At 45.6% G+C, this 12,297-nt stretch overlaps 1 protein-coding gene across 4 annotated transcripts in view; it reads right to left on the minus strand.

The window, feature by feature from the left end:
• Positions 1-11,448, minus strand: part of PPP4R1 (protein phosphatase 4 regulatory subunit 1) — a 95,138-nt gene extending 83,690 nt beyond the window's left edge. For 3 of the 4 annotated variants that reach the window (XM_048840254.2, XM_048840253.2, XM_048840257.2), the window contains exons 1-2: positions 11,049-11,448; positions 10,763-10,807 (exon numbers count right to left, since the gene is read on the minus strand). In XM_048840254.2, the coding sequence (XP_048696211.2) occupies positions 10,763-10,807; positions 11,049-11,055 (52 nt within the window). In that variant the 5' untranslated portion in view covers positions 11,056-11,448. The remainder of the gene's footprint in view (positions 1-10,762; positions 10,808-11,048) is intronic. The other variant, XM_075125314.1, reaches the window with a different exon arrangement.
• Positions 11,449-12,297: the final 849 nt, after the last annotated feature.

Here is a 12,297-nt window from a genome sequence, read left to right on the forward strand (position 1 = left end):
AGGGCTAAGGAAAACTGAAATCTCAATGAAACATCATATACCCAGAGTGCAGAATTTCCTCTGAGTAGTGGGAGAGGTATTGTGGGACAGTACTGGGAGGGATACCTCCAATGCCAGCACTTTCTGTCCACATTAGTACTACAACCATCCAAAATGACCAAATGCCTTGCTTTGAAGAGCAAATTAAAACTATGCTGACATCACCTGAGCACCACTGGAGAGACAACAGGATTTAGTAGGCAGAGCTGGATTAGGAGTCAGCCAGGAACAGAAACCAGATCTCCTCTGTCACTGACCTGTTGTGTGACCTTAGCCAAGTTACTTCACCTCTCTACCTGTTTCCCTCCACTATTTGTCTGTTTTGTCTCTTTTACTTATATTATAAACTCTTCAGGAGCAGGATCTCTCTCTATATATATCTCTGTACAGCACCTAAAGGAATGCTGGGATTCTCTTTAAAATGTCCCGTATATCCATGTCCTACAACAAGGACTTAACACTGTTAGCAGCCATAGTTATTAACTAATCTTTAACCATGCTATGTGTTGAAACAAACTACATTTAGAGACAACCAGTTATCTAACTGGTTATAAACTTGAGGTTAAAAAGCTGGACTATGGATAGTATGCAGTGTAGTTGTGGCCGTGTTAGTCCCAGGATATTAGAGACACAAGGTGGGTTAGATAGTATCTTCTATCTTTTAAGTTGGTCCAGTAAAAGACATAACCTCATCTACATTGCCTCTGTACTATAGATAGGACAGAAGGCCATGTAACCGTTAAAAACATAAAAATAAATAACTCACCATAACCAACGATCAGAAGTTACTTAATTTTTCAACTCACTCCTATCTCTTACTATCTTGATTTGAAAATGACTTTCAAAAAACATTTTGACCATATCTGGGCATAAGACCATGTTTGCCAAACCCACTCTGACTGCTCACCGCCACATTTTTTTGAGATACACAAAAATGGCTCTACTACAGTAGACTTTTTTGTAGCACAGACACAACTAAATTTAATTTATCCACACCTGTTATGTACTCCACCTTACAAAATAGCTTCTCATGAAGATTCAGAGAGCACATTGTATAGTGGTAACTCAGGAACCAGAAGGCAGGTGTTCCAGGGTGTGCAATGTCTTTCTAATTTCCAAAGCTATGCAACATACAACAGTAAAGTATATCAGGACTTCTGACAATGTTATTTGAAACTAACCTTTACATCTGTCATTTTCCATTCTGTATCCCAATAGCATTCTCTTGGTCTACCGTGCCCTTACAAATTAACTGATCATCATATTTAAATAATAGGGAGATCTTGTTTGTTAAGTAGACTGTTGTTGTTATGATATATAAAGATAGAAAGATAGACAGATAGCTATACATACAATATATATTTATAGCTATCTCACATAATACACCGAAGAGACCAATTTCACCTCCTGGCCAGTCTGATCCAGATGCCTTTCATTGTTTTAGATACTGGTCGCATTACCAAAATGGGCAAGAAGATTTTCTAGGGAACACATGAATTTTCCACCAAATTAGACTACAGTAGAGCCAAATGAAAGGCAAATGCAACCTCAACACCTGTTGTTGATGTTAATATTGGCAGTAAGTTGCTAAGAATAAGATTGTGATTGCTTTGTAATTTTACTAAGCAAAATTACAAAATAAAAGGGAGCATAAAAGGGACCACTTATAAACAATCTTGAATAAATTCCAAACCACAGTAATCCATGCATTCCTGGTCTCTATACCTAGGAACAGAGCCACATCCTATAAAATACAGCTGCCGATCTGCTTTGCAACACAAATGACTATGAAAGTATCACCTCAATGCTCCTGATGCCCCAAATAATCAAGTTCAAAATCTTTTTCCTGATATCCAAAGTCCTTCAAGGGACCGGCTCTAGCTAGTTTGAAGATCACTCCTTCTTGCACTCATAACGTCCTATATTCTGTTCAAAGAGTAAGGGCTTATCTGCACTTGAAATGCTACAGCACTGCAGATCCAGCATTGGAGCTGTGTTGCTGTAGTGCTTTAGTGTAGACACTACCTACAGCAATAGGAAGAATCTCCCACCAGCATAGGTAATCCACTTCTCTGAGAGAATGCAGCTAGGTCAACAAAGGAATTCTTCCATTGTCCTAGCGCTGTCTACACTGGGGGTTAGGTTGTCTTAACTATCTCACTCAGGGGTTTGGAATTTTCATACCCCTGAGCAACGCAGCTGGGCCAACCTAAGTTTAGCGTAGACTAGGCCTAAACTCTGACCAATAGGACGAGACTTGTGAATGCATGAACTGCCACTTAAGATGAATTTAGCCTACAGTATTCACTCTTACAAAAGACAGAAGTGGTCAAGGCCATCACCACTTTCAGAATTAAATGCAGAACTCAATTATTTGATTTACCTCTACCTTAATAAGGTTTCCCCTGTAACCCTCTTCCCTCACACACACACACACACAAACTAAAGAAGTTACCTATCCTAGAGCCTGGAGAGGAAGCAAATATTGTTATTTCTATTTTTAACTATATGGGAGATGTTTGCATACTATAGTGACAGGGACCACAAAAGCACCTAAATGGATACATTTACCAGGGGAGGACAGTCACGTCACCCAATAATTTCTATTCTCAAACAATCTGGAATAACTTCCATATAGAAATTAATTGCGTTAATGGTGACATTGTTTTGGTATCTGACCTTACCATATCTGCTAAGCCTGAGGGTCCAGAAATCTGGAGGTTTTATGCAAATTATAGTATGCCTTAACTGAGTAGTAATGAATATATATCACTCCACTTGCTTTTATTTATAAAGAAAAAAACATTTACCACTTCTCTCAGCCCTCACCACAATATTAGCTGTTCTGCTGCAGAGACAGGCATGCTATAAAAGTCAGTAAAAAAAATGTATAAGATATTTTGGTGCCTGTTTTGGCCTAGTGAAATTGAAGCAAAAGATGAATTTACACACTTGAGCTTAAGGCACCATGGTCATGAGGGAAAATGCACTGTCCAGTGTTCCCTCTAAGCTACGCAGATGCATGGCCACCCAAGAGTCAATCAAGTGCAGCACACTTGATTAGTAGAGCCGCGCACATCCAGTGACTTATGTTCAGGTGCCCCCCGCTGCTCTGCAGCCGCATTACTCCTGCCCTCTGCCTTGTAGCACCTGGCTAGTTGCTCCCGGGACCGTCCTGCTCGCTGTGCAGAGCCAAGGGGAGTGCTGATATCAGGGTGTCCCCCTGCCCGCTGCCCACGTATTCCATCTCCACAGAGCAGGGGAGGGCAGACAGGGCTCAAGAGCAGGACGGAGCAACTGAAGGAGTCTTCAGACTGGTGAGTGCCTCTCTGCTTAAAGAGACATGGCAGTCTCATACACTTTCCCAGCAGCCAGTACACACATACAGTTCCCAACACACACTTCTTGGTACTTCCTGCAATGTACATATATTCTCCGTAATTTTATTCTTTCAAAATGCTGTTATTTTAGTTTTTTGACTGGTCTATGCATTTCATAATTTCTCTCTTTATGCTTAAATTTTATTCTTTGAATAGTGAATTGTAAACTGCCTTCCCTGTCCTGGCTGGAGTAGTTATCCCTATGGTCATTTTCTTTTAATACGCACACACACATCAATCTCTCTCTCTCTCTATTTTATGTTTTTTGTTTCTACTAGTGGCGCACATCACCTTGATATTGATGCACATAACAATATTCATTCCGCACATGGATGGAAAAAACTTTGAGGGAATATTGACACTGTCCCACCCAAACCAAGTTAAAAAAACCATGTTAACTCCATTCATGTTACACACCCCAAAGTAGCAGAAACCGGATACTCCTGGTTCCTTTAGGGTGACACACTCTCTCTGGGAGCTGTGAGTCACAAGGCCCTGCTGTGTCACTAGCCATACGTTGCTCCTCCCAACAGCTCGTACAAAGTCCCCACTGCACACAGAGGAAGTCAGGTATCCTATCCCCGCATCCTGTAGTCTCTACTTTTGCCTACTGACAAAGTGGAGGTGAAACATTCTAGCCACACATGCTCACCAGTTCCCTTCTGACAAGTCTCCCCTCACCCTTATCTGCCTCTTTGTCTCTCTTTCCCGCACTTCTCCTTTTGAGCATTTTCCCTTGGAAGGAAAGTACCTGTTTCCCATAACCAAGGGGTGATCAGCAGCAGCAGGAAACAAGAGAAGGGAGAGAGAAGGAGCCAGTGCCCTCAACTCAGGGGTACTCAGGAGAGGCAAGGTGTGTGTAGCAGTAAAAGAAGCAGATTTGCTTAATGCTGTGGGGCTTGGCATCAGCAGCAGGGAAGGGGTGGAGGCTGGAAAATAATCTCCTCTTTGACCCCCCCTGGTGGGGGGGTTGTGGCATCTGTGTGAAGGACCAAGAAGGGACCTCATTTGCCTGTGTCATACCAAGTACGAGCTATCCCTCTCCCCACAGCTCCTCCTTAATATGGGTCTCAGCCCTGGACTGGAGCAACTCAGTTGAGATCATAAAGACTAGAAGTGTATGAGAAAGGCGCACCTCAGCCTCATTTGCTGGTGATCTTCCCACTTCTCAGAACATTCAGGCGTGCATTCAGGAGCCCAAGAGATGGCAGCCAAAAATCAGAAGACCAAGCAGGTCTGGTCCAAGGAAAACTGGAGACTTAACAAGTATGCCTTTGAGCACTAAAAACCAAATATATTACCAAATGAGCATGACAGTCCTACAAAGCAGTAGCTAAAATTACAGCAGCATTGTGATACTAACTCCGAGTACTACCTTTAGACAGCAACAATGCTAGTACAAACGCTAGCAACATGTTCAAAACATGTACTACTGTCATGCTACCAGAATTACTAGCGACTTAACCTCTGCCTGGCACTCTGTTATTCTCACCTTGCGGGCTGAGTTAGCAGGAACTCTGGTGGCATCAGTGGTTAGTGCTGTAACCACTAGTTAGTGCTACATGTCTAGTGGCAGGTAAAGAGCTTGAGTCCTACCTGTAGTGAAATTAAACTTTAAAAAAAAAAAAATTAATTTCCTAACTCCCTGCACACAAACAGCTGCTAAAAGCACCACAGAACTCAAGGACTCCTAGTTAACTCTTCCCCTGTAATGAAACTAATATGGAAGAACCAAGAGGCCTCAGTGCAAGCAGGTCCTACTGATACCATGTGTACCAGAGGGAGTAGCTAAGGGTGAACTCCAATGACTTACCCACATTTAGTGCTTGTATCATGCCAGTTTATAGTGCATATGTGGCATCAGTGTGACAGCAGTGATAGAAATGTGACAGAAAGCTGATATCACATTGTTATTATGATTTCACACTCAGGATTCTAATTATGCATCTTTTCAGAACACACACAAACATCATGGGCATAGCAATGAACAAACTAGAAAAAGTTGGCATCATGACAATTTTGATTACAGCTTCTTGTACTGACATGTGAAGCCTTGGATGTGTGCACTGGAAAAAAACTGCTTAAGGATGATCTTACAGCAGTGGTGGGCAACCTGCGGCCCACAGCCCACGCTGCTTCCCGTAGCTCCCATTGGCTGGGAACAGCAAACCGCAGCCACTGGTAGCTGCAGGCCATGCAAATGTAAATAAACTGTGTGGCGGCCTGCCAGCCGATTACCCGGATGGGCCACAGGTTGCTCACCACTGTCTTACAGGCTTTTTAGCTACTGGGAGGAGTATTTAAATTTATTTCAATTTACTTCTTATCATTTATGCTATTTGCTTGCTTTTCAGTACTCTGATTAGTGCCATTGTCCAAGCTAGTCTATCTGAATTTCCAAAACACAAAGCAAACATTAATTTAAATAAAAGTCATTATTTCCACTGAATTGTGTTTTCCATGATTGTGCCAGATGCTGGCTTGAAAACCAAAGAGATGGCAGTATTCCACTTATCTAATAGACACACGCAATACAAGTTGCACCAGTGCGAACAAGCCCTTCCAACAGATCACCAACCTGATCTGAAGTGAAAACTACTATTCAGTCTCCATACGCACAGTTGCCAAGTGGCCCAAAGACATCAGTTAGTCCAAGCTGTGATGTGGATACCCATCTACTTGAAACAAAACTAGAAGTACTAACTTAGGGAATGTCTACACTTAAACCATCACTGCGGCACAGTTACAGCTGTGCTGCTGTAGCATTTCAGCATAGACACTACCTACTCCAACAAGAGGAGTTCTCCCATCGGAATAAATAATCCAACTCCCCAAGAAGCAGTAGGTAGGTCAATGGAAGAATCATTTCACTGACCTAGCACTGTCTACACATGGGTTAGGTCAGCACAGCTACTGAAGTCAAGTGTGGATGTTTCACACCCTTGACACACAGCTATGTCAATGTAAGTCCCACAGCGAAGACCAAACCTTATTTTATATAATAGCCACATGGTAAAACTTTCAGGTCACTACTAACAGAGGCTGGATTCAAACTGGGAACTCAGGGGTGAAAAACTCCATTATTGCATTACTAGTATTTTGAGACACTTCCCTTTCATTTAATTACTTTTTTAAAAAATAGACATGCAAACATTAGACTCACATTACTTTTTTTGAATGTAATCTCCCCATGGCCATTCGCCACACTCTAAGCCAGTGTTTCTCAATGACTGGTCCCCGAGATTTCCCTGACACAATATAGAAAGGCAGCAAGCCAGTCCTTGGTATCAAAGAGGTTAAGAAACACTGCTCTAAACCTACAATTTAGGCCTCATCTATTTGTCTGTATATTTTTAATGAAGTGTGCTCTTACAAGAATAGCAGTTTTCATCTTTGAGCTTTTGAAGAAGATTCTATAGTCTGGGGCCTTATTCTATGTGTACCCATTGTATTTTTCCCCATGTCTATATAGCAACCAGCACTACACCAAAAGTAATCCAAAAGTAGTTTTGCTAGTCTCATTTAAAAGTACTAGAAACATTTCCTTTGACTTATATGTCCATCAATGAATGCCTGGCAGCAGCAAATTTTCCCAGTGTCACCTGCTGTTAAAGACATACTGTCAAGTCTGAGAAATCAAAAACAGAATACTTTTAAAATCGTATATTTAATAGGAATATTATCTGATGTGCAGGTATGATGACATAGGGAAGACATAAACTGCCTAGTGACATGCAAGACCTTGATTAAGTGGACATTTTAAAATTAATTCTGGAGGGACTATAGTATATATCCTCTACAAAATTATTAAAGATATTCTATATCTGACAGTGTCTTAACACTGTGGAATTTAATTTACCACTAACCCCCAAGCTTTCTCCTGCTGTTTTGTAACAGGACTAATAAGTACTATTTGTTACTCACCTTAAATATATCTACTTTTAATTCCATAATCAACTTATCTATCCATATTCAGTGCAAAGTTATAGTACTTTTTCTTAAAAAAAAAAAAAAAAACTTCCCAGCTTGGAATCATAACATTTCATGCTTGCTGAACATTTTTCTTCCAGTTCACTGAAAGGGCAAAATTGGACCCACTAATAAGCTGTGATATTTAACTAGTCACCTCCTAATTCACACATGTTCCATCAACACATACTTTCATGTCTCTGAAATCCAACTGAGCTCTTTATATACTCAAGTACTCTTCATCACTCCTTTTTTTTCTGATCACATACTTGCCAGCTTTTATAGACAAAGTTTTTTTTAATTGGTCTAATATCAAAGATTTTCAAAAAGTCTAGGTAGTTTTGTTTCCCAGACACCCAGTTAGTTGAGCTCATTTCAAACATACAGACATTTATTAGATTGCCATATCCTTTTATGAAAAAACTGTGTTGACCTATAAATTATACCATAGTTTACAACAGGGATAATAATATATTAACATTTGTCTTCCTTATCCTTGGAACAATTCAGCATATCCAAAACAAGACTGTTTTTAACAGAATTATATGGATGCATTCACATAACAAGCTTTTTATGACCAAGACTGCATGAGTGCATTCTGGGACTTCTGAAACATGTCCTAGAACCAGTTCTCAGCTTGTTGCTGGAAAGAGGGGCCTTGGGATAATTTAAAAATGAGAGCCACTGCACTGTATGATGGTGTTAACACAACTGTCTGAACTGGGTCAGCTGTTACAATCATGGCTTTCTGTCTTTTCTTGTATAAGCCTTTGTAGATTCCAGTTCACTCACACCTGAGCGTAAAACCCCATCCCAAGTGTTGCAATTAATTCATAAAATTAAGTTTGTAAATTGACTGGAACAGCTGTTGCTTGTGGCTACAAAGCAACACTAGTTCAAAGAATTCCAATCCATGGTTATCTACAATGCCTTTTAACCAATGTATAGCGCAGAGAGCCTGTGTGTTCCCAGTATGCCTCTGGTTCACATCAAGGATAATCCCACTACTGAAGTCAACGTTACAACTACTGAAACCTACAGAAGTTAGAATTGTAAAAGACCTTTAAAATAATCTAATCTAGTCCCCTTGACAATACAGAATTGTTTCCTACGTTATGCCGTGTAATCTGGTTTCATCCAGTTTCTTGGTTCTTCTCTAAAAATAATTATCCACTCCTCTCTGATACATCAGAACCACCCTCTTTCCCAGTAAGGTCTTGAATATTTTTATTAGCTGTCTGAATACTTCCTTCAGAATTCTAGGACAGCTCTTGTCTGATCTTTGATTCTTATATCCCCAAGAGTTCTGACACTGTTATTTCTTCTTTTTTAAGGCAAGTCCATGATTTTTTTATCTCCCTTTGGAAACAACAGAGCAAAGATTCAAAGTGTGTGTGGTGTGTGAAAGTATATCAATATTCTCCTCTAGCTACCTCGTAAAAGACCTACAATCTCTTTTATCCAACTTTTGTCTTTTGCAGTCAAGAAAGTTGCATTTTTAAAGGGAAAAGTAATACGTCAAATCATTTTAAAAATTCCTTAACTATTCACAGAAATATCCCACACAGATTAAAGGCACATCAATCCGATATCTAGGAATGTTAAATTTAAAAAAAAATAGTTTGTAACAGTTTTTAAGCCTTACAAGAGAGGCTCTCTCTTGAAAAGTAGTTTACTATGAAAAAGCAGAAAGAACACAGGACAAAACGCTGATATATTGTGTTACACAAATATTACCCTGCAGCGACTGTAACACTGAAATTCTGCTTGACTGTTGAAAAAATAATTTAATAGAAACATTTCCACTGTTTTAAATTTCTTAAACGCTTATTTTCACCGACCTAGGTACCCCATCCTGAAAGCTGCTCCTTCTGGGCAGGCTCCTGTGCCTGTACGGACTTTACTGAAGTCAATGGGTTTGCCCACAAAGCAGGTTGCAGGATTGAGGCCTAAATCTGAAGGATTTGTTAACCATATAACATGCTAAGTATTCGTTCGTCCCTACCTTAGAGTTAACTTGGTTTTAATGTTTCCAGCTCTACACTTTAAACAGAGTTTTCTAATAGTCACGTCCCAATAGTACTTTCTTACTGTAGATTACTTTTTACATTCTCAAAAACAAAAGGAGTACTTGTGGCACCTTAGAGACTAACACATTTATGCTCAAATAAATTTGTTAGTCTCTAAGGTGCCACAAGTCCTCCTTTTCTTTTTGTGAATACAGACTAACACAGCTGCTACTCTGAAACCTTTTTACATTCTATAGTTCACATATGCTGAAGACACAGCTATTATCATAAACTTCACATCACCGCATTTATTATTGTTTTAAACAAAAACGAAGCATACGTCCCGTTACTAATGATGAATTGCATATTGAGGCTTCTTTTATAGTACTACAACACAAGATTAATTATTTTTCAAACACTAAGATCTTTCCCATCCCTTCCAGAGGAAGAGGATTCAAGAAAGAAATGCATATAAGTTAGTTCATTTTCCATGTCTCATATGCAACATCACCACCAAAACAAACCTTTCTAACACTGCCTTTTACGTGTCTGTTAGGCCTCTTACAGAAAGGCCCTCAGTTTCAACACAGCATCAGTCCTCAGAAATCCCGTTTCTACAGAGCTACAGCCCATCACATAAAGGTACACTCAAACTCTCACTAAGATATGTACCGTACTGAACACAAAAGCCTAAAAAGCTTAAAATTTGTATGACACATCCAATCAACTGTATGATAGCCCGGTACATAGCATGCCAAGCAACCTTAAAACAAGGGGAAAACACAACCTGCCTGCAAGTATTTTTTTAAAATAATCTGCCTTTGAGTTTATAGTACAACATGCCAAGAAATCTTAGGCAGCAGCACCTGCCAACTACTGCATTCCCCACAACCCATCAGCGCAGCAGCTCCTGCCTGTCCCAGGTCCCCCCTTCCCTACCTCTACGCAGACATTATTAGAGGAAAACTTTGGCCGCCCAGCCGGCCGGCCACACACACGTGTAGGGAGGCAGCACGAGCAGCTGAGCATGGCCACCTCCTCCTTCTCCCACAATGCAACGTGGGCTTTCACATTTTAAGCTATTTCCTCACAGGATCAAAGGCAAGAAGCCAAAAACCCACCGCAAAAAAAGCTCCCCGCACCCCAGTACGCGGTGCCAGCCCCCGGGGCAGACACTCGCTCCCTACCCGCCCCTGCAGCCCCGTTTCATCCAAGGCCCCGACATGCCCGGAGCTTCCGGCGGCGGCGCGTGTGATGGAGCCGCCCCTGGGCTCACCGCCCCTCCGCCCTGCCCCACCGCCCGCCCGCCCGGCCGGCCGGGGCGGCGCAGCCCCTGTGTGGGGCCAGGGAGCCGGCGATACTCACACGCGTCGATCTCCTCCGGCAGGTCCTCCTGGAGCAGCGACAGATCTAGGGGAAAGACACAATGAGACGCCCCCGCCGCCTCGACGCGCCCCCCCCCGGCCCCCTCCCGCCTCCATGCGCGGGGGGGGGCCGCGCGTCGCCCCGCAGCCGCCCGCTCCCCGCACACACAAGGGCCGCTCCCGGCAGCAGGCGGAGCTGAGGGGGCGCTGCCCGTGCCCGGGCACAGCCGGGGATGTGGGGCGGTGCCAGGGCCTCCCCGGCGCGCGGGAGGGCGGTTGGTACCTACCCGCCATCTTGCCGTAGGCCCCCCCGCCCGGTGCTACATGGAAGCCGCCGCGGCAGGAGGAGGGGAGGCGCCGTACGGTCCGGGCCCGCCGGCGGCGTCTCCGAGCGTCCCCGAGAGAGACTCGCAGGCAGCGAGCGAGGGAGGGGTCTGAGCCGGACACGCCGCTCCCGCCTCCGCCAGGGAGGGTCACACAAGCGCGGCCCTCCCCGCCCCTCGCTCCTGACTGACTCACGGAGCCGCCTCCAGGGCAGCGGCCGGGGACCCGCCCGGCCCGACAGGGGGCAGCCAGGGCACGCACCCAGCCCCGGCACTGCCCCCCGCCCGCGGGCACTATCTCACACTCGGCCCTGGCTCTGCACTTCTTCTCCAGCCCCACGGCCGCCTGGCCCGGGCACTGCCCCCCACCCCCTGCAACCCCGCCCGCTGGGCCCTGGCACCGGGCCTCCTCCTGCCAACCCCCCACACTGCGCCCCTGGCACTCCCCCCCCCCACCCCCTGCAACCCCGCCCGCTGGGCCCTGGCACCGGGCCTCCTTCTGCCAACCCCCCACACTGCGCCCCTGGCACTGCCCCCCACCCCCTGCAACCCCGCCCGCTGGGCCCTGGCACCGGGCCTCCTTCTGCCAACCCCCCACACTGCGCCCCTGGCACTGCCCCCCACCCCCTGCAACCCCGCCCGCTGGGCCCTGGCACCGGGCCTCCTTCTGCCAACCCCCCACACTGCGCCCCTGGCACTGCCCCCCACCCCCTGCAACCCCGCCCGCTGGGCCCTGGCACCGGGCCTCCTTCTGCCAACCCCCCACACTGCGCCCCTGGCACTGCCCCCCACCCCCTGCAACCCCGCCCGCTGGGCCCTGGCACCGGGCCTCCTTCTGCCAACCCCCCACACTGCGCCCCTGGCACTGCCCCCCACCCCCTGCAACCCCGCCCGCTGGGCCCTGGCACCGGGCCTCCTTCTGCCAACCCCCCACACTGCGCCCCTGGCACTGCCCCCCACCCCCTGCAACCCCGCCCGCTGGGCCCTGGCACCGTGCCTCCTTCTGCCAACCCCACACACTGCGCCCCTGGCGCTCCCTTCCCCCCACCCCCTGCAACCCCACACGCTGGGCCCTGGCACCGGGCCTCCTCCTGCCAACCCCACACACTGCGCCCCTGGCACTGCCCCCCACCCCCTGCAACCCCGCCCGCTGGGCCCTGGCACCGGGCCTCCTCCTGCCAACCCCACACACTGCGCCCCTGGCACTGCCCCC

The sequence above is a fragment of the Caretta caretta genome, chromosome 2, assembly GCF_965140235.1.
Source record: "Caretta caretta isolate rCarCar2 chromosome 2, rCarCar1.hap1, whole genome shotgun sequence".
Classification (NCBI taxonomy): domain Eukaryota; kingdom Metazoa; phylum Chordata; order Testudines; family Cheloniidae; genus Caretta; species Caretta caretta.